Below are 23505 nucleotides of genomic sequence, written 5' to 3' on the forward strand. Positions count from 1 at the left end.
GTTGAGCAGGATTAATGCCCAAAGCCCAAGGAATGGAATGAAGTATTATTCTATTCTCTGATATATATATATATGGCCATATATATATATAAATATATATAGAGAGAGAGATTTAATTATATTTTTCAAAGCACTGAGTTGAGTCTGTGAGATAGAGCAAGTAATGATGGTGAACATGCATTGCAATTCCATCATGCATTTAGACTAATTTCTTCTTCTGTGTCTTGATAAATGATAGTCACAGCTTTATATAAATGAGCTATTGCATTATTCACTAGTCTATACATGATGACATAGAGCTACAATACAAATACAAAGGACAAATCTTTAATATTATTAGTGAAAGAGGAAGAAGAAAATAAGGAGAGAGAAAAAGACATAAATTATTTGGTAGAGTTTAGAGGTGGCAATTCGGGTTAGATACAATAATACAACTCGAAACCCGCACGAAATAAATGAGTTTGAGTTTATTTTAAATGGGTACGGGTCATTTTGGGTTGACATAATTGACCCATTTATTAAACGGGTCATTTTCGATAGAGTCGTCCCTAAAATATATGGAGTTAAAGACAAAATTAAATTTTAAGTCCCTTATATAAATATATTAATTATTATTAAAATAATAGTTCTCGTATTTTGGTGTAAATGTAAAAAAATTTAAAACTTTATATGAGCTCCAAAGTTTTACATATTAAATATTTTTAAAAAATTGTAAAAGTAGAGATTGAGGATTAATCTCTTTTTGCTTAAAATTACACTCTCTACCATTACACTAAATATTATTTTGTTATATTTTTTTATTATTTAATATTTTATTTATATATTAATATTTTTCTTTACAATTTCGATTTCCTGAGTTTGCGGGCTTAACACGCCTAACTCAAAAATAAATTGTATAAAAGTATACACTCTTAAATCTATTAAAATTCATTACATATAAATTATATATTTTAGTTAAACATGACATAAACATGCTAAATTAATCTTTAAAGTATTATAAAAAGATAGTAAACATGTTAAATTTACTATAAATATATGTTAATAAATTATATATTTTAGTTAAAGAAAACATAAATATGTTAATATTGAGTCCATATTTTATATAAGACTCAATTTTTTACATTTAATTCATGTGGCATGTGGGATAATATTATCGAAGAATAAGTTGATATGTTAACTAAAATTAAGTATGGTTTTTTTTATATAAATAGATAATTAAACGAGTTGGGTCAGGTCAATTCATTTATAAATGGGTTAGGTTTGAGTTTAGTTTTCGATACTAAATGGATCAAAGTTGAGTTTACTATTTACTTGTAATGCTTAAATCTTGTCATGATAGGAACACAAATTGTCACCCCTTTTATCTTAAAGTTTAAAGAGTTTGTTGAGTGAATGAATGAGAATGATATGAGTAAGACTAGTCGACCCGAAAAGGCTTAGGCTTTTTATTTCATTCAAAGGCAACATCATCATTCATTGCATGTTAAGTTATAAATTTTAAATTGTCATAATAATGGTTATCTGTTTTCTTTTTCTTTACTTGGATGGTCATAAATGTTTTATCTTTTATTTTTTGCTAGTGTCATAATTGCGTGTAGTTTCACATATGTAATTTATTGAACCTGAAATTTCATAAGAGAGGTTCAACTACTCAATGGGTTTTAACAAAAAAAATTATAAAGTGGAGTATATATCCTTTATTAATTAGCACATTAAAATGAAAAAGAAAAATAAAATAATAGAGACTAAAAAAGTTGTCAAAGAATCAGAAAAGGTATGAGAATAAACTTATCTCTTCTAAATCTAATCTTATTAAATGTGTGATAGAGTTATCAAAATTTGACCCTGAATTAAAGTATGCTTAGTTTTATTTTGTTTGTTAATATATATTAAGGTCAAAGTATATCAACAACCAGAAAGTGGAGGCTTTGATTAAAATGAACTCAATAGACAAAATACTAAAACCTTGAACTAATAATGTAAACAAAAAGGAATGAAATTTCATCATCCAAAAAAGACAAAAGTAAACCCATATCACATTTTTGGCTACTGAAAAGAGTAAAAAACACAAAAGATCCACAACCAAAATAATATCCAGAAATACAAGCCAAACCCCATAAAATATTCTCAATCAAATAAGTAGTTTCATCTTCATTGGGAGGCAGCAGCAGCAGCAACAGCAGAATCGTTGGGTTTGGGCAAAGGGGTATTAACTTGGATTCTACCATCAATACAGGAAGAGCACTTGGTTTCAGCCCATGTCTCCAAGTCAAAATTTCCATAGCCCATGATTCTCTTACCTGAGCACAACCGACCCACCATTACTGCCATTGCTCCTAAGATGAGAATAGCAACTAAGACACCAACAACAGGACCAACAGAAGATGAACCATGGCTCACTCTCTGCTGCTGCGGCGACACTACTACTACACTCAGTGGTGGAGCCTGTGATGACATTTCGTTAAAAAAAGAGATTAGTTAACACAAGCTGACCACTACAATATCACAATTTATTCGTATATAGAGTGTGTGTGTGTGTGTGAGTCGACTGAGGTGTTTGAAAAAAACTTAGAACAACACGTGCATAGTTTCAAAGGGGTCAAAGGTGTGGGAGTCCGTGAAATAATGCAATAATAATAATAATAATAATAATAATAAGACTAATAAAGACTTGCTTCGTCTTTGATTCAAGATTTCAGAGCAGGGCAATTAACTCCACTTTACTTTACTATTCTCATATAACCATTTTGACCAATGGTGTTGAGAGGATGACACCCATTTCAGCACAACGTTATTTCGACAACGACTTCTCTCTCGATATTCAAAGCCATTAATTCAACACCCATTCATTGGTTTCCACTTGGATTAATTTCATTTCATTCATTCACTGTTTTAGTGTTTTTTACTCGTATCATAATAAGCAAAGTAGGCTGTACCCGTTACTATTTGTGCCCTATTATTGGACCACTGCAGAAACTTTCATAAACAAATTACACCCCATTCAATTAAATAAAATACTCCAAACTGCAAATTAACATCAACTTCCGCATGATCACGTGGTTTCAACCAAAATAATTCGAAAATAAAAATTTATATAAAGCTACTATACTATATAGCTTTAGAAGTTGGTCAAAAGTTTGTTTAGAAAATCTCATCCTCATTATGCTATTGTAGTACCAACCAAACCTATGTGAAAAATGTAAGGCAATGGTTCTATACAATATGGATTAACATTGAAATATTGAATACCTAGTGTTTAATACATAATATCTTGTTAATGAATAGAATATTATACAGAAATTACAACAAATCACCACAACAGCATTTTGTCTGGCTTATAATCTTGGCTCAGTTCATGACATATGACATTCAATGCGACTTCTGTTAGATTATTAAATGTAAAAATCTTATGTTACATCAAACAAAAAATCATACACTAAGATCTGTTGTAATGGAATCAAAACACATTACAATATTTGGTTTGCTTTCAAAGTAATGTAATAATAAGAGCATTAAACTATATGTGACTTGATATTTAATTGGACCAATAGCAATATGAATCTCATATTAATAGAGAAGGTGGAACACTTATATTCAAGACAACTTTTGTATATTCTTCCAATGTGGGACTTGGGTAGATACCCCAATATTAGTCAATAGAATTTTTGCTATTCAATCACCATGCATCCAAGCATTGAACACTTATTGAAATTGTGGTATTGCAACATAATGATGACTAGCACAGCCAACTTTAATCTAATCAAACATAACTCCATGAAAATGTATCATAAAATAATTGAATCTGAGCTACACAACTTACTAATTTTACAATTACAGTTAAACAAAGCATAATTAGATTGGGCTAGCTCAATGATTTAGACTTCGAGAAGATGGACAAAAGGGTGAAAATTTGTTGGAGTTTACAAGGAAGCAAGCTGAGAAATAGTAAAGTTAGAATGCCATGCAAGGAAAACTCATAAGCATAATGTATTTGTGAGTAAGCATATATAGGAATGCAGGTTCCACATTCTTGCTTACTTTCTTTTTATTCTTCATGTAAAATTATAGACTTTTATAGCTTCAAAATAGACAAATACTAACCCAAGACAAAACCAGCAATTGGAATGTTGACTAGATGCTGCAGAGGATGGGACTTAGGTAAAAGGCGAACCCATTTTCAAAAACCAGGATATTAACAGCATAAAATTTAGCTTATAAATGTAACCGCATTAGCCTGCAATAAGGTTGTTGAACCAACTTTGAAATCAGAGTAGAGGTAAAACCAGAAACCACAGCCAAAAATGAAGTGTCCATGGAGTTAAAACAACTCATTTCTGGAACAAGAGCAAGACACATTACAAAGACATAAAGAAAAGCTATAATTAAACCTTGTATAGGTTGCAATGAGTTTCTATACTTTGAAAGAATACATACAATATCACACAACTCAAAGCACAATGAGATTACCGACCCCAATTGCGTCTACACCAGGCCCAAGACCAGGAGGAAGAACATGTTTGCTCAATGAACCAACTATCTTCACCTCTTCGATTAAGAAAATCCAAAGAGATGATGCATTGAGTAAACAAGAATTATCTAATGGAGGACAGCTTGGTAAGTTACAAAAAATTTGACACTGCTGACATTGTCAGAATCTTTAACACTATAGAAAGAATCTTCTCTGAAAAACCGTGTTTTTGCAAATGTCAGTTGTATATAAGAAAATATAAAAACTGTAAGTGTTTGCAGCAGCAGAAAGTAATTCTGCTACAGCAAAACTGAACAGGCAGAATATAAAATATTTGCAGAAAAATAAATAACTTGACACAAGAGATTTATACGTGGTATCAGTATTCTCACGAACACTCCTAGTCCACGGGGCCACGCCCAGAGAATGAAATCAATTAATAAAGTATCAAAATTACAAAGACAATTGACTTAAACAAGTTTAGACTCCCTCTAAAGTATTGCAGCAATCCTTTGTAATCCACTTTATGAATCTGACTTCTTGAAACACCTTCAAGCCCGAACTCCTTTCGTCTTTGAAGTGTGAGTGCTTACTTCCTCCCGAAGTAAGGCTTCAACAAGTCTTCTCCCGAAGACCAAGTGCTTACTTCCTCCCGAAGTAAGGCTTCAACAAGTCTTCTCCCGAAGATCAAGTGCTTACTTCCTCCCGAAGTAAGGCTTTATCAAGTCTTCTCCCGAAGACCAATCTCTTGTTCAGTCAAGTAGTTCTTCACAACCTCTAGGATAGAGTAAGAACAGAAATAGAACAACTAGAACCTAGATGAACAACTAGGCTCTCACAAAACAAAGAAAGACTCTCTTCTCTCAAAAGATAAATGTAGAAAATGAATAATGGAAGAGGTAATTCGAATGGTTGCTCTCTAGGCTCTATTTATAGACCATAGAAACCAAAGAGGCAACCACAAGTTCGAATTAGCAGCTGTACAAAAACTTTCCAAAAACAAACACGATCTGCTACATCAGATTCGGATGCTGACGCAGCAGATCTGACCAGAAACGGGAAACTTACTAAAATCGGGTCCGATCCTCTATCAATGCTTGATTCCTGCCAAAAACAGATTAGATATTCTGATTGTATCAAGATACAATCGAAATTAATAAGGAAAAGGCAATAATCAAAGTTTCCCTAAAAAAGACAACTTTCCAAAAGAGAATTCCTTCTCTTTTGAGAAGTTTTCAACAAAGGAAAGTTCAGCTGAAAGTGCAACTTTCCAAACAAGGAAAAGGGCAACTACAATCCGAATTTATAAGCTAAGAAATCGAATATGAATGCACACCAATCTTACCATAAATGGAAAAATTATTTTGTCAACTAACTTGCCAAAAAAAGACTTTACAATCTCCCCCTTTGGCACTTTAGATGAACAAAATAATTTTTAACACAAAGTACCTGCAAGTTAAAGTTAGCCATAACAAATAACTACTCCCCCTGAGTAACACAATCGAAAACCAACAATAACTAAAGAAACATGCTAACTTTTAAACCAAATAAGTTCACAGGTACCAAACACAACTCCCCCTGAAAAAAGGGTCTAGAGTTGATAAAAACAAATTGAATGCTCAATAAAATGCACATTAATTAAGAAATATTTTGACAACTAAATTGCCAAAAAAAAGGACCTAACAATCTCCCCCTTTGGCACTTTAGATAATCAAAATATTATTAATTAACAAACACCTACAAAACAAAGTTAGCAAAATAAACATAAAAACTCCCCCTGAGAAGCACAACATTAAACCAAAATAAACAGCTAACTTTGACCAAAGATGAACACAAACACAAACCTCAACTCCCCCTAAACAGTTGAGTATACAATTACTCCCCCTTTTTGTTTATCTATAAGGGCCAAAGACAAAAGAAAATGAAAAGATAGAAATATGTCCAACAAAAACAAAAAGAAAGAAAACTTATGCCCCATAAAGCTTGATCAATGAGGACAACTGCTTGGACATCTCTTGCTGAACCTCCTCCATGGCAGCAAGACGATTGGAGCAGCAAGAAGAGCATTTGAGGGAGCTTGTTTAGATTCCACCATTTTCCTATTTGGGATGCCCTAGGTTCTTTGTTCTCACTATTTTGATCTGAAATAGACAATGAACAGCAAACAAGCAAGAGAGACAAAGAAATAGAATCGGGTAGGTGGTGAGAGTGAATGACATAAATTGGTTGAAATAAACATGGGAGAGTTTAGCAAAAAGGAAACCAATTTCAACATATTTGAGAAACCACCAACCCACGATTACAAAAGGAAACTGCCCACTCCTTGCAACTTCTTTTCCTTTTTTTTTAAAAAAAAATAAATAAAAGGAAACTAGAATTACCAACAATATTTCCAAAAATAAGTCAATCTTTCAAGATTAAAGACACATTACATATAAAAGATCAATCTTTAAATGGAAACATATCAAAAATAAATCAAAGAAGAATGAATGTTGATACTTACCATTTATGCACAAGATTTTCTTGACCCATGAAGCAAGTCACACGCCTCTCTCTTTTTTTTTTATTTTTTTTATTTAATTAAAACCGAAAATAAAATACAATGTGTACAATAAATATATGTGATTCGAATCAAGCAAAGAAATCAAATATCATTGACAATTGACAAAATAAAATACATGTTATGCTTTTAAGGGAAATAACTAATTAGTATCTCATGAAATAATCATACTAATTGATGTTAAGGAAAAAGATATGCATGTTACTGAAAATTGTGTACCAGGATGATCAATTTAATTTTAATAGAGGAGACTTACAGAATTGAACACACTTGTCAGACATAAGTGTGTGCAGTGAAAATAGGGTCATTGTCCTTGGCAAGATTTTTCATTTTCGCCTTTTTCAATTTGATCCCGCAACTGGATGCTTTCACACCATACTGAAGGTAGCCCTTTTCTATGGTAGTGCATCCTCATCATAGTTGCTAATTACAATGTTCCAGCTTACTCATCAGATGGCTTTCACACCTCAGTATGGGTAGCTCTATTCCAGCAAGGGGCCTGATAAGTCTGAAACAAAAATTGCTCAACTCTGTATAAGTACATTATTTAATCCTAGACACAAAAAAGTAACATGAACCTTTTAACACAACATCACAAAGTATGATAAGAATGAGATCCTAACTGATTATAATCCAAAAGCATAAACATGATTGTCAAAATACAATGATAGGAGATTAAAAGCTAGAGACGAATCACATAACACTATTGTACAGAAATTATGAACATGATAAAATTAAACAATGCAAACTCCCAAAGACATTCTGAGGGAGTCAAAGCGACTTGCATCTAGGGCCTTTGTGAAAATATCAGCTAATTGTTTTTCAGTATCAACATATTCTAATTGCAATGATTTATTTTCAACAAGTTCCCTGATAAAGTGATGTCTTATGTCAATGTGCTTTGTTCTAGAATGTTGAACAGGATTTTTGGAAATATTTATGGCACTAGTGTTATCACAAAAAATAGTCAAAACACCCAATTCAAACCCATAATCAATCAACATTTGTTTCAACCACAATAGTTGAGTACAGCAACTGCCAGCAGCTATGTACTCAGCTTCGGCAGTGGATAAGGAGATGGAATTCTGTTTCTTGCTATGCCAAGATACTAGATTATTCCCAAGAAAGAAGCACCCTCCACTTGTGCTCTTTCGATCATCAGCATTTCCTGCCCAATCTGCATCACTAAAACAAGCAAGATTTGAATTGGTATCTTTCGAGTACCAAATTCCATAATCAGGAGTGCTATTAACATATCTAATAATCCTTTTTACAGCTGATACATGAGATTCCATAGGATTACTTTGATATCTAGCACACACTCCCACACCGTAATGTATATCGGGCCGACTAGCGCTAAATACAAAAGACTTCCAATCATGCTACGATAGAGTGTAGTGTCTACCTTTACTCCATTCTCATCTTTTGTTAATTTCAGTGTGGTGCTCATAGGAGTACTTACCTGCTTAGCCGATTCAAGGCCAAATTTCTTGACAAGGTTCTTAGCATACTTGCTTTGAGATACAAATGTACCTCCTTCCATTTGTCTCACTTGAAGACCCAGAAAGAAATTAAGCTCACCAACCATGCTCATTTCAAATTCACTTTTCATTTGATCAACAAATACCTGCACTTCATGGTTAGATGTAGAACCAAAAACTATATCATCAACATAAATTTGAGCAATGATAAAATCGGATTTTATATGTTTGATGAAAAGAGTTTTATCCACACTACCTCTGTGATAGCCATGAGAAAGTAAAAATTGAGTCAACCTTTCATACCAAGCTCGAGGAGCTTGTTTCAGACCATACAAAGCTTTTTCAAGTTTGTATACATGGTCTGGAAATTGAGGATCTTCGAATCCTTTTGGTTGCTCAACATAAACTTCCTCATTCAAAATACCATTTAGGAAGGCAACATTTCACATCCATTTGAAACAATTTAATATTCAGAATACAAGCAATACACAAAAGTAAACGAATTGATTCTAATCTTGCAACAGGAGCAAAAGTTTCATCAAAATCAATACCTTCTACTTGTGTGTACCCTTGAGCCACCAAACGAGCCTTGTTTCTCACAATTGTACCGAACTCATCACTTTTATTTTTAAACAACCACTTTGTTCCAATAACATTTATACCTTTTGGTCTTCGGACCAAAATCCATACCTTGTTGCGAACAAATTGGTTGAGTTCCTCTTGCATTGCATTGAGCCATTCCTCAAAGGTCATGGCTTCCTTCACATTTTTCGGTTCATATTGAGAAACAAAGCAAAGAAAGTTGATTAAATTAATATACCTTCTGCGAGTTACCATGCTTTCTTCAGGATTTCCAAGGATGAGATCTTTTGGATGATTCAGCTTTGACTGGTGCTTGGTTCTTTCTGAATAGAGTCAGTGATGATGTTTGGATGAGTCAAGATAGACGGTTCTGGTTCTCCAGATTCAGTTGCAGCAGCAGATTCGTCCTTTGCAGCATCAGCAATGGGTTCTGCTGCATCAGGATCTACTGTTACAACTTCTGGAGGAGTATCCATGAGACTATCTATCTTGGCTTCTGTGGAAAACTCTGAAAAATCTCTAAAATCATCGACAACCACATTAGCTGATTCCAAAACAGTTTGAGTTCTCATGTTATAAACACGATAAGCTCTACTGTTTAAGGAATATCCAATAAACACACCAACATCACTTTTAGCATCAAATTTACCAATATGCTCACGATCTCTATAGACATAACACACACATCCAAAAACATGAAAATGACTTACATTGGGGCGCTTACCTTTCCAGATTTCATAAGATGTTTTTGAGGTACCTGGACGAATAAACACTCTGTTTATTATGTAGCAAGCTGTGTTAATAGCTTCAGCCCATAAGCGCTTTGTCAACTTCTTGCTATTTAACATCACCCTTGCCATTTCCTGCAATGTTCGATTCTTCCTCTCAACAACTCCATTTTGTTGAGGAGTTTTGGGAGCTGAAAATTCATGAGTTATACCTGTAGACTTGCAAAAATCATCATACACAGAATTTTCAAACTCCTTACCATGATCACTTCGAATTCGAACAATTTTCCCAATATTACAACCTTTCTCAACTCTTAATCTCAGACAAAGAGTTTTAAAAGCATCAAAAGTGTCAGATTTTTCTCTTAAGAAATCTACCCACGTAAAACGAGAGAAATCATCAACACACACAAAGATATATCGTTTACCATTCAAACTTTCAACTTGGATTGGACCCATAAGATCCATGTGAAGCAATTCCAATACCTTTGAGGTATTGATATCAGACACAGGCTTGTGAGTGATTTTTAATTGCTTCCCAAGTTGACACGGTTCACACTTACCTTCACTTTCCTTACCAAGCTTGGGAAGACCTCGAACAATACCTGCATTTGACAATTTTTTCAGGTTTTTAAAATTAATATGCCCAAGCTTGGCATGCCACAGATCTGTGGTGTTGTTGATAGCTGAATGACAAGTAAACACAGGGGTTAGAGTGTAACAGTTATCATTGGATCGAAATCCTTGCAATATACATTCATTGTCTTCATTCAGGACATAACAATGATCTCTATTAAAAGAAACAGTAAACCCTTGATCACAGATTTGACTGATGCTAAGTAAATTAGCTCTCAGTCCTTCAACTAACATCACATTTTTCAGTCTAGGTAACCCTTCAAAATTTAGAGTTCCCATACCAACAACTTTTCCAGATAGGCCATTACCAAAAGTGACTTCTCCACATTGCATAGGTCGAATGTTAGTCAAAAAGTCCTTGTCACCTGTCATATGTCTAGAGCAACCACTGTCAAAATACCACATTTGAGATGCAGCAGTTTTATCAGAAAAACCAGCTAGACAATTCTTTTTCACCCATATTTGTTTCAAACCTTTATGTTTCTTTTGAGATTTTTCCAAATGATCAAAAGAATTTGTTTTAAACAGATTTTTCAACGTGAAACATTTAGGTCTAATATGTCCTTTTCTACCACAAAAATGACAAGTGGGAACAAATCTTTTTACCTGAGATCTTACTCTTTTCGAAAATCCTGGAGATTTTGCAGCATCAGAAGCCGTTTCTTCGCCGCAAAGGCCGTGAAACCGTTAGCTGATACGACGGAGGTTTGTAGCCTCAAGGTGATTCGTTGGAACACTAGATTTTACAAACTTCGTGACTCCTTAACTCTCCATTCCATTAGAACCAAGGCCTGCGAAACCTCTCTGACCTGCATTCTGAGCTTTTTCAAAAATAGAAGATCCAGGGTTAAGCATTTGAACATTTTTCTTAAAATTTTCAAGTTCCTTCTTTAATAGAGAGATTTTTTCATCTTTATCACAAAAACTTGTCTCATATTCTTTTATTTTCAAATCACACATTTCAATCTGATGAGACAATTTTTTATTCAATTTATTCAACTCTCTATTTTCAGAAGCAACCTGAATCCATTTTTCATACATGACTTTGTATGATTCAGCAAGAGATTCTTCACAGATTTCAGACTCATCTGAATCTGATTCCTCTTGTTTGGTGGTATTATTCAGACATACCACTCTAGCTTTCACCTGTGAATCACACAACATATTAGACATAACAGAGGTTAGGGCAACATTTTCAGAATTATCTTCATCACTTTCGGTTTCATCATCACTCCAAGTGACATTGAAACTTTTCTTATTCTTTTTCAATGTGTTTGCACACTCAGCTTGAATATGCCCAAAACCTTCACATTCCCTGCACTGAATTCCCTTTTTGTTAGAGACAGATGGTTTAATAAAAGTATTACCTTTTGAACCTTTCGAAATATTCTTTTTATTTCCCATCTTTTTCATATATTTCTGAAAATTCTTAGTTAATAAAGCAATCTCATCATCACATTCACTATCAGAATTTTCATTATCAGCAACTTTCAAAGCAATACTTTTACCTTTATCAGCAATGGATTTGGGTTTGTCCTTTTGTTTAATCTGTTGATTTAATTCAAAAGTACGTAAGGAACCCATCAATTCTTCTACCTTCATTGTGCTAAAATCTTTAGCTTCCTCCATTGCTAAAAGTTTCGTATCAAACCTTTCTGGAAGTACTCTAACAATTTTTCTCACAAGAACAGAATCATCAAGCTTTTCACCAAGAGCAAAATATTCATTAGCAATGTCAGATAATTTTTCATAAAATTCAGTTAAAGTTTCATTATCAGACATTCTAAGCTCATCAAATTTAGTTTGAAGCATGATAAATCTAGATCTTTTCACATCAGAAGTTCCTTCAAACTGAGTTTGAAGGATCTCCCAAGCTTCCTTAGCAGAAACACAAGATGATATAAGTTTAATGAAACCCTCACCTACACCATTAAAGATAGCATGCAAGGCTTTGCTATTATAGGCAGATAGTTTATCATCTTCAATAGACCATTCCAAGCTTCGGATTTTATTATAGTATTACCCGAAGTATCCGTCTCAACTGGAGGAGACCAACCTGATAGAACCATTCTCCACGCCTTCTCATCTTGAGATTTGATGAAGGCCCTCATTCTAACTTTCCAATAAGGATAGTTAGAGTCATTAAGCAACGGTGGTCTAGAAATAGAACTTCCTTCTGCAAAAAATGACATTCTAACAAAAACGTTATAGGACCACACTAAGAGTTTAGTGTCCCGCTCTGATACCAATTGAAAAACCGTGTTTTTGCAAATGTCAGTTGTATATAAGAAAATATAAAAACTGTAAGTGTTTGCAGCAGCAGAAAGTAATTCTGCTACAGCAAAACTGAACAGGCAGAATATAAAATATTTGCAGAAAAATAAATAACTTGACACAAGAGATTTATACGTGGTATCAGTGTTCTCACGAACACTCCTAGTCCACGGGGCCACGCCCAGAGAATGAAATCAATTAATAAAGTATCAAAATTACAAAGACAATTGACTTAAACAAGTTTAGACTCCCTCTAAAGTATTGCCGCAATCCTTTGTAATCCACTTTATGAATCTGACTTCTTGAAACACCTTCAAGCCCGAACTCCCTTCGTCTTTGAAGTGTGAGTGCTTACTTCCTCCCGAAGTAAGGCTTCAACAAGTCTTCTCCCGAAGACCAAGTGCTTACTTCCTCCCGAAGTAAGGCTTCAACAAGTCTTCTCCCGAAGACCAAGTGCTTACTTCCTCCCGAAGTAAGGCTTTATCAAGTCTTCTCCCGAAGACCAATCTCTTGTTCAATCAAGTAGTTCTTCACAACCTCTAGGATAGAGTAAGAACAGAAATAGAACAACTAGAACCTAGATGAACAACTAGGCTCTCACAAAACAAAGAAAGACTCTCTTCTCTCAAAAGATAAATGTAGAAAATGAATAATGGAAGAGGTAATTCGAATGGTTGCTCTCTAGGCTCTATTTATAGACCATAGAAACCAAAGAGGCAACCACAAGTTCGAATTAGCAGCTGTACAAAAACTTTCCAAAAATAAACACGATCTGCTACATCGGATTCGGATGCTGACGCAGCAGATCTGACCAGAAACGGGAAACTTACTAAAATCGGGTCCGATCCTCTATCAATGCTTGATTCCTGCCAAAAACAGATTAGATATTCTGATTGTATCAAGATACAATCGAAATTAATAAGGAAAAGGCAATAATCAAAGTTTCCCTAAAAAAGACAACTTTCCAAAAGAGAATTCCTTCTCTTTTGAGAAGTTTTCAACAAAGGAAAGTTCAGCTGAAAGTGCAACTTTCCAAACAAGGAAAAGGGCAACTACAATCCGAATTTATAAGGTAAGAAATCGAATATGAATGCACACCAATCTTACCATAAATGGAAAAATTATTTTGTCAACTAACTTGCCAAAAAGACTTTACAATCTCCCCCTTTGGCACTTTAGATAGAACAAAATAATTTTTAACACAAAGTACCTGCAAGTTAAAGTTAGTCATAACAAATAACTACTCCCCCTGAGTAACACAATCGAAAACCAACAATAACTAAAGAAACATGCTAACTTTTAAACCAAATAAGTTCACAGGTACCAAACACAACTCCCCCTGGAAAAAGGGTCTAGAGTTGATAAAAACAAATTGAATGCTCAATAAAATGCACATTAATTAAGAAATATTTTGACAACTAAATTACCAAAAAAAAGGACCTAACATTCTCCATCATGCTTTGTAATATAGTAGCAACCAATTTGCAGGAACAAGAAATTTGGTGAGAAGTAAAGTTGCAAAAGCTCTGCTTGTCACGGGATTCAGAAAAATTTAAACAAGGACTTAATTTCCCAATAGCCTTACAAGGATTATCTACCAAATCTAACATTTCCTTGCTTGATATATGGTCTTTATTACATCTCTTAAAAATATGTTCATCATGATGCCTGCCATCACAATATTTCATGCGTTTCTTCAATATAATTATAATAATTAAATTATTTCTTTTATAAAATTAAAAAGAATACGCAGTTTTTATTTTTTTTAGAAAAAAAAAAAAAGAAAACGTAGTTACTAATAGTAATAATTTTTTTTATAACAGCTGTTATGAAATAAATTTTACCTATTAAAACTCTTTTAATATATATCTTTAATATAGTACATTGCAATAAAATGCAATTACTGAGATAATACACACCTTTTTTCTTTTCATTATACATGTATTTTTTTCTCTAATAAAATTGAAATTACATACAGTAATAGAAAATCCCTTAAAAAAAACGCAAAATAAGGTTATGAAATTAAATACAAAGATCATAAACAAAATTAGTAGCAATATTAATATGTTATATATGGTAATTAAGATATTTAATTTTAATACCATTTATTGTGTGATTTTGTTTGGCTCTTTTATCTTATAAATATATATATAATGAGACTCTCGTCTCAAAGTAGGAAACTATTAATATTGAAAGAAAGAAAGAAAGAATGGGTTTTAGAGAGATAATTGTAATTATTATGATGCTAATTTTTGGTATGTCTCTTTCATCCAATACTAGTTGTGAGGGAGTTGGGTCTGAAAATAAATTAGTAAGAATTAAAAGTCATTTGGTGAAAAGCGAAATCGGAGATAAGGAAATTTCAGTTGTGGCAACATGTGCATCAAGTGATGATACAATCGGTCCAGTGACACTCATCCCTTACAGCAACTCTATGGAATTCAAGTTTAAAACAAATGTTTTTGGTGAAACAGTTTTCAGATGCACTTTCAAAATCGATGGTACAGAGCACAAGTTTGTGATATTCAACAAAGAAAGGGGAATATATGGTGAAAATTGTTGGATAATAGCAGATGGTGGTCCTTGCCTATGCGACTGCAAAAATGAAAATTGTTACGAGAAATCGGACGATGCTAAATGCTTCAAATATGATTCCTAGACCACCATTATTATATGTAGTTATATATGTCAAATATATATATGTACACATCTATCTCTTCCACCAAAAAAAAATTATTAAGAATTAATAAATTTTAATACGTACTCTGAAAAGGGTAAGGTGGTTTCATTTTCATTTTGTTTGTATTCAAGTTGTGTATTTATATATTTTGTTGCTAATTGATTACTATAAGGATGGGGATTCACCATTCTTATAATAGGTTATTTTTTCGTAAAACTTCATTCTACCCATTTCATTTGAGCAACGTTGTCTTTCCCCCTTTTTTCTCTAGCTTTCTATAAACATGCACACGGAGGAACACACAATTGAACCACCCACACAACTCACGAACCACCTCGATCTCGTGACTACCCCACCCAAACGACCCACGGACCATTGCGACCACACACACCATCCAACGCCGATAATGTCTTCGTCAAAGATAATCCTTAATTTTTTTCATGAATTTTTAACTGTAGTCGTTTTATTTTTTTATGATTTAGGGTTAAAGCAATTAGATTTAGGGTTAGGTCTGTGTTTTTAGTGGTTTTTAATGAAGATTATGTGATTTTTGAAGTTTTTAGACTCGAATTTGTGTTTTGGGAAGAATCCGTAATTTTCGTCTGGCCCGTAGGTTCGACATAGGTCTGATGGTAGTTTAATGTTGAAGGGGTTAAATGTTGAAGAAAATAGTCTTATAGGTCCCGATAATAAACCCAATGGTCCTCATAATTTTAAATTTTATTATGACACGATGGGTCCGATACAGGGCCCGATATCAACAAAAATTCCAAGAGCTCGAAAAGGCTGAGCTAAAAGTTGTTGATCTGAGACAGAAGCTGCCATCTCATTCTCATACGATTGAATCGAACTAAAATTAGCAGCAACACAAAAAGAGATGGATCGTGGAGTATAAGAAGGCTGCTATAGTTGATGAACTGAATGAGGCATTCCTTGAAACAGTAACATGGTTGTGCAGAGTAAACTCGAAGCCATCATCAAAGCCAAAGCTGAAGAATGAATCATCATCCCCACACCATCCTCCAACCAAATTCATCGAGACACCACGAGAGTTGGAGAAAGAAAAAACTGCATCATCTTTTGTTTCAAATAAAAAAAAAACACTAATGTTCTCATGTGCATTTGTAGTGTTAGCATTAGCTAGGTTTTTTTAAAAAAAAATGTTTTGTGTTAGTTGTTAGTTGGTTATGGATATTACTTTCTGGTTTGTTACCACTTTCTGTGATTTTTCATTTTTATTGACACAAAACTTGATGGATTGTTTGACTATTGTGGACATATATCTTGTAGACATCCTTTAGATATGTTTTTAACAACTATTTGGGCACTCTAATTACAGTACATACTTATTTATATCCAATTCTTTGACAGAAAGACATACAAATGCAATACAATACAATGTTAGTAAGTTGATATAACCTCAATTTGTAAGACATCCATAGAAACAAGTTTGCCCAAACTTTGCTACAACACTACAAAATAATTACACACTTGAGTAGATCAATCATTTTCTGGTACGAGATCTCGTACCCGCATGTCATCCCATTGTTTTCCGAGGAGAAGCATTCCATACTCTATTTTCTTTAAGCCTCAAAATCATTGTGATTATCACCCCAAGTCATCCACATTCCATTGCATACCAGGACTGATGCTGGTGACAAATTTTGCAAGGCTAAGGATACATAAACTTCCATCCGAGAACTAGAGTCGAGCAAACTGTTTCGCTCAGGCTTAGGCTTCGACTCAAGTTCCCTGATATTCAGACTAATGTGAACGATGCACTACCTATGCACAATAAACTAACTATATATCTTACTTTTTCGATTAAAAAACAAATAAACAAAATCACTCTGTTCTGCCAACAAATGATTTCCTCCCTCTTGAAGCATTTTCAGAGTTTGGGGCAGTCATCAAGTTCCCGCTATCAGACATGTAGAAGTGATTATAGTTGATTCTAGTAACCAAATCTGCCAAATGAGGAAAGTTACCCACGTTCAGCTTGAAAGAAAGGACCTGCATCAACACCGAACGTGAGAAGCACATATTTTTTTAAGAAAAAAAAACTAAAAACTTGTAGAGGCAAAACAAGGAAAATGAAAGAAGGTTTACTCTTAGGAGGAAAGCAATGCAATCATCGAACTGTTTCTCAATACGATCAATTTCCATCTCACACTTGGCCTTAATCGCAGAAACTGCTCCGCCACTCAGTGTCTGCTGTATGGAATAGAAATCTAATGCTAATCCAAGGATGCTGTTGATTCTACTCGCAATGAGAGCCCACTGAGTGCAAAAGAAAACGATAAAAGTCTGTAAATCACACTCAATAAAAGATCAGTTAGTTAGAGAAAGAGAGTATCTAAGCTACCCACCAGCTTATCTGGGACTACAAAACACTGGCGCTGAATTGACAATAAGTAGGATTCATGTACTTCTATCACTTCATCCAGAGAACGAGCAGCTGCCATGCCCTCACAGAGTTCTTGCCATGCACTGTGATATACCTGATTACTACGTCCTATTAGAAATTTAACATTTTATGCTCTTATCAAACATAATCAAAATGCAAAATGTACTAGGAACTATATATGACTCTGATGGCAATGTTATGCTTCTGAAATGCAGAATATAATTACTACTACACAACTTAACTTTTCAATTAGCTCGAGTATGAAACCCAATGCCAAGTTCTTTGTATTTGAAAACTTATAAAAGGGACAATGCAATCAAACAGGCACATCAGTAGAATTTTGACAACCAGTTGAGGGGGAAAATAGTAAGAGGTAAGCTGAAACTTATAGAATAGAGGTTTAAAAGTTAAAAAAGAAGCCAGAATACACAAGATAACATGCCTTAAGAGTGAACAAAACTACAAGCATAAATGAGGAACAAGACTCATAAAAGTCCATAGATTGCAACTAAAAGTCCAAGTTTCAAGTTAATTTCACAAAAGCTTACTCTGTCCATCACATATTGGTGAAAAGCATCCACAAAATGGAGAAGTTTTTGCTCCACCAACCAGTGATGCTTATATTGATTTGTTGGAGCACCTTTACACTGCACGTAAAGAGAAAAAAGACAATGAAACAGCCAAATTACATCAGACAGCTGATATTTAGTGAAGAAAAAATCGAGATTATTCCTCATATTCTAATAGTTACAGTCGTTGAATATACTAGTGTCATAATAAACTATAGAATCATGCTACAGGGAGCTAGAAATAAACCTTCCACATCCACTTCCGAGCTTTATCGAGTAGAAATTTTGCTCTCTTGACCTTCAATAAGAACCCCATCACCTACATTGTATTTAAAACATTAATGCCTGGAATATAATTAAATCCTAAAAATAGGTGCCAAGACTAGAAGTGGAAACAATACCTGATTATACTTCTTTATAGCCTCAGTATTAGCAATGAGTTCAAGTGGCCATGACACCTGTTGAAATGTAAATATATACACATTTAATAAACATGAAAGGATACAGCACAAGAAACATCATAACAATCAATAGAGTATACCTTGTATGAAAATTTTAGTAAATCAAGGCCATCGATTCCAAAGATGTGTGCATGACTTCTATGAGGAGTTGATGGACGGGAACCCGTACTAGATTGCTCATTTCCAATTACACCCTGATGTTTTGTCAGGGACACAATTAATGAATCTGGAGCGCTAAGTAGCACACTATCAGCAGAGTTTCTTATGGATTCCTGCAGTATTAAGTACAGATATTGTCAGTAAAAGGAGCGAACGAAATGGGAAAACAGAGAGAACATATAAGATCAGTTATATAGTGAAAAACAATTACAGGCACTATCACACGATATAACTCAATTAACACAGTAAAATACAATAGTGAACACCCTCATCCAAAATTATTGACCTGTGCCTAAAATTTCATTTTGATATAAAAAGTTGATATTATATGAATTTCCAGACAGTAATTCTCTAAGATGACACAGTAGGACATGTATTTCCTTAGGGTCGGTAGTTTAACATCAGCAGTCCTTACTCTATTTCCTTTCAAAAATGGCAGTATAACATAATAATAACAATCTATTATAACAATGATGAAATTTCAAAAATAAAAATAATATAATATGAATAATAAATTAATAATCAAAAACCATGTCAAAACAATTATCTGAAACATGCTTGCACTTCTATAAATCACGCCGCTTTTCTTCTCTTCAAAATTATATCCATAACAGCACACGATAGTTCTTAAAAATATGTCCCTGCACCTGTAATATTGAGTTCAACTCAAAATCATCATCCCATGTTTCTCCTTTATCCAGCTTATTGAAAATCACAGTCAAAAAGTGCTGTAACAGATCACCTACAGAGATAAAGGAACGAGTCAATGTCTATTAGGAGACAAAGAAAAAGAGAATTTCAATTTAAGAGATACCTGATCCTAACAAAAAAATGGCACGCAAAACAGCTAGCTCCTCCATTAACCTCCAATCATTCATTAATTTTGACAATATATGTTGGCCAATACAATCCACCTACAGCATAAGTGAATTTTAAATACATAAACATCATTATTAACCCAAAAAGGCACAAAGTTTGGCTCAGTGTACCACTTTTACCTGCTTCTTGATACACACAGTAAAACACTCTTGCATAATAACCACAGGAAGTAGATTATTTTTAGGCTTGAAATTCTGGACCCAGCTAAGAACCCTTGATGGAAGGGTGCTATTTTTCTGGAAAGGTAAGAGCTCTGACAGACGAGAATTATCCTGCTCCAAGAAACAATAAAAACAATTACAAAAATCCACCAAAGGAAATCTATAGAAGCTCCAGATTTGGGGAGGGAGGCAACTTGCAGAAATTGTGATAAAAGGAAAAGGTACCTTCGAGGAAGGAAGAACAGTAGGAAAAGGAAACAACATTTCCAACATCTTAGAGTCATCCTGTGTACGAAGATACTCAGATTCACCAAACTGGAAACCAAAAGTATAGTCTGTTCCTTCCGCTGCAGAAAATGTGTCACTCTCACAAAATATAGCCTTTCGTAAGACCTCATCATTTAGAGGAGGCAAGTAGAAATTTCTGGATAAATTTAATGCTTTCCAGGCTGCTTTATTCCTAGAAAGGATCTCTTGGCACACACTGATAACTGGATTTTCTGGACAGAAGGCTCTCAAAAGATGTAATTTATTTGCATCAGTTTCAGTCATTTTCTCTCCACCTGTGATATCTCCATTAGTGTCAACATTAATCAGTTTTTTCTCCATTAGTGTATCAACCAAATATTTATACCAATTTTTTTCAGAGCAACCCCCAGGCAAAAGTTCATGTTTATTGCCTCCAATTTTTTCAAATGATCGAATAATATTGTTCTTATGCCAGTCATCTTGACAAAGGTATCGGAAGATGTGATCACCGTGACCTATAAGACCCGATAATGACACACAAAAAGCTTCTGACAGTGTTAAACCGGCAATGCTTTGACCGTGACAAAAACCATCCTTTAAACTGCCAAAATCAGCATCAACGTCATTCTCATATCCTCTGCCAGCTGTTACTGAGGATGTTATTGGAATATGCCGAATCAGCTGCAGTGACTTCCCAGCAGAAACAATTGCCCTAGCTATGTCCTTGATAAACAAAGGACAAGCTTGAAGGTCCACATTGGTCCGGTCCTTCCCTTTAGAACTAGAAATCGAGATGGTTTCTCTTTGGCCAACTTCCTTCTTTTCATTTTCCATGGTACCAAGTCCATAGGAAGAAACTAGAGCAGTTATATCAGAATATAATTCTGGACACTGTGTTTGCCTAATTAGGTAGCTCTTTTCCCAGAAGTCAGCCTCATCAACAGATGTCGTTCTATTAGAATAGAAGAACATCTGCATAGAGGAAAATAAGATCAGCAAAGTCTAGAGAGTCTATATAAATAAAACATTATTAAAACAGAAACACCACCAACTATACTCTGTCTGCACAAATGATGAAATGAATCTATACATTGTACAGATAAAATACAAGGCAGAAAGCATTCAACTAAATAAAGGACAATAACAATCTATCAAAAGAGAAAGAGTACTCCTTTATATACTTAATTTTTGTTTGTGCTACATTACAATTCTCATAAGAATCGGAGAGAGAATACTACCTTCAAATGCCCAAAACAAAACGAAATTGTTTACATTTTAAGACAAAAAGAAAAGGTTTAATACAATTACCTCTTCATGAGGATCATCAAGTGTTCCTTCAAAAAGCCATGAATCAAGACCTTCAATATAGGGCAACAAACTTCCAATAAACATGTAAAGTAGCATCTGATATCCTTCCTCCTGAAATTATTAAAAATTATAAACTTTGATTGCACAATGAAGAGAACACAACCAAAAGCAAAATACCTTGCCATGAAACTCGTCACAACCTCACCACCTTGAGCAAGACACACTTCATCTAGTTTCTTGTAAAGATAATCAAGGATATGAACTGCTATGTCAGCTGATGGAACAGAAGAATTTGAGTCGAAAAATAGTTGAGGAACAGCACTTTGCACTATTTGCAATAGGTACTCAGCACCTGAACAAAGGCTAATATAAATAAACAGTAATCAGCAATCTACATAACAAAAACAAATCAAGAGAGCAGTTGCATCATCCACTTAATGAACCATTGATGGAACCGAAACAAATTTTAGCAAACTGAAGGCAACATATGTCAGACATGACTGTCAAATAAGAGTTCTTAAAGCTACATCAACAATCATTAAATACAAACCTGGATAAAGAATTTGTCAATCCTAACAAGGTAGGAGTAAATCCAGTTCCAGCATTGCTCATTTTCGTTTGTTCCTTTAGAGCAATATCCCGTAATCTCTGATGCAAGAAAGTAAGTTAAAGAAAGAAAAAAAAATTAGAATGAACATAGTTTTATTCGATGATTAGCTTTCAGATACATACACGAAGCCAAGCAGAAGCAGCGCATGCAAATGCTCTCAAAGTAGGAGGAGAAGATCCTGTCCGTTTCTCAACTTTGGCAACCACAATTCCCACCAGTTGCAAGCAAGTTCCGGCATACATAAGTTGATTGATAACGGCTTTAAGACTTGTCTGAGAAAGATGAGCAACATATATCCCACTTTTGGCACGAAAACAGTTGTCATCATTGTCCCAATAAAATAAGGAACTAGAAAACCCTTGTAACATTTCAAGTAAAGCTCGCACCTTTCAAAGTAATTAACAAATGAACTAGATAAGAAAAACCATAACACACAATCATAAATCAACTAGAAAAGAATGAGACATTACCAAGTCAAATTCATTTGTCCTCAAGGAGGAAATTGGTGAAGCGAAGTGTGTGCCTTCAGAGAAAACACCATACATTCTATTGATAAAGCTTTGAGAAACTTCAATTTTCCCCGCATCTGATGACAAAACAAACAACAACAGCATTCAAAAATTCAAACTGTACTGCACAAAGCTCAATTACTGTAACACATTATAAATAATAATCCATAAATTTTACTACACGAAGCTACGATACCCAGAAAAGGAACAAGACTAGAAAACAATACCGTAACAAAGAGGTTTTCCCATGGAGATGATAGCGACAGCTTCAAACAACAGCAACCCCCAATACAATAATTAATACTAGAATTGGAATTTAAAAGCTAAAATGAAAGTGAGGAATACGGAATTAGAGAATGTAGGTTAAGGTTTCAGATCCTATCTGCCTACTGTGAAGCCAGAATAATTCAGTGTCATTTTAGCCCTAGGCCTCACAGAACAGACCACCGGAGAAAATAAAGTTTACTTTCTCTTCCCGCCGGCGTTGAATAATGATGATTTCAAGTGTTTGCCTACTCTAATAGTAAAGACCCAATCGTCAAATATTATTTCCACAAATAACTTTCTAAAAAAATATTACAATATACAATATAATTATTTAATACTTTCACTAAAAAAAAATATCTTTTAGTTATTAAAAAATTTAACGCATAAAAAATAAAGTTCAAACAATATTATGTTGTACTTGAGTATCTTTTATTTTACACGCATGTATGATAGACAATTTGAATTCTGCTTTTGTATTGTAAATTATTCTAAATTTATTAAAATTTTACATGATATC

The 23505-nt window shown here is 34.0% G+C and overlaps 2 protein-coding genes across 2 annotated transcripts; both read right to left on the reverse strand.

The window, feature by feature from the left end:
- Positions 1–1980: 1980 nt before the first annotated feature.
- LOC115703130 (uncharacterized) lies at positions 1981–17103 on the reverse strand. Its single transcript, XM_030630630.2, has 3 exons — positions 17050–17103; positions 4472–4636; positions 1981–2445 (listed from the first exon to the last, which is right to left on the reverse strand). Exons 1-3 carry the CDS (start codon positions 17101–17103, stop codon positions 2152–2154), a joined length of 513 nt encoding a protein of 170 aa, XP_030486490.2. The 3' UTR covers positions 1981–2151.
- LOC115699845 (uncharacterized) lies at positions 16729–23353 on the reverse strand. The gene is made up of 17 exons (XM_030627389.2): positions 22949–23353; positions 22683–22798; positions 22335–22598; positions 22153–22250; positions 21803–21965; positions 21603–21713; positions 20271–21266; positions 20004–20156; positions 19820–19919; positions 19653–19747; positions 18927–19118; positions 18787–18843; positions 18633–18704; positions 18365–18463; positions 17779–17910; positions 17519–17689; positions 16729–17422 (listed from the first exon to the last, which is right to left on the reverse strand). The coding sequence occupies exons 1-17, from the start codon at positions 22968–22970 to the stop codon at positions 17255–17257; spliced, it is 3009 nt and encodes a 1002-aa protein (XP_030483249.2). The 5' UTR covers positions 22971–23353; the 3' UTR covers positions 16729–17254.
- Between the last annotated feature and the right edge of the window lie 152 nt (positions 23354–23505).

This window comes from Cannabis sativa, chromosome X, assembly GCF_029168945.1.
Source record: "Cannabis sativa cultivar Pink pepper isolate KNU-18-1 chromosome X, ASM2916894v1, whole genome shotgun sequence".
In the NCBI taxonomy this organism is placed as follows: Eukaryota; Viridiplantae; Streptophyta; class Magnoliopsida; order Rosales; family Cannabaceae; genus Cannabis; species Cannabis sativa.

What these genes read in the sequence shown, in the direction of transcription:
- LOC115699845 (XM_030627389.2), bottom strand. Translation starts at nt 22,970, where the DNA reads ATGGGAAAACCTCTTTGTTACG. An exon ending in CTCGGAAGTGGATGTGGAAG is followed by an intron (nt 18,464 to 18,632) that starts GTTTATTTCTAG and finishes CTTTACGTGCAG; the next exon opens with TGTAAAGGTGCTCCAACAAA. An exon ending in ACCAATATGTGATGGACAGA is followed by an intron (nt 17,911 to 18,364) that starts GTAAGCTTTTGT and finishes CGTAGTAATCAG; the next exon opens with GTATATCACAGTGCATGGCA.
- LOC115703130 (XM_030630630.2), bottom strand. Translation starts at nt 17,103, where the DNA reads ATGGAAGTTTATGTATCCTTAGCCTTGCAAAATTTGTCACCAGCATCA. An exon ending in TGTCACCAGCATCAGTCCTG is followed by an intron (nt 4,637 to 17,049) that starts GTATGCAATGGA and finishes CAATGTCAGCAG; the next exon opens with TGTCAAATTTTTTGTAACTT. An exon ending in CTGGTGTAGACGCAATTGGG is followed by an intron (nt 2,446 to 4,471) that starts GTCGGTAATCTC and finishes ATGTCATCACAG; the next exon opens with GCTCCACCACTGAGTGTAGT.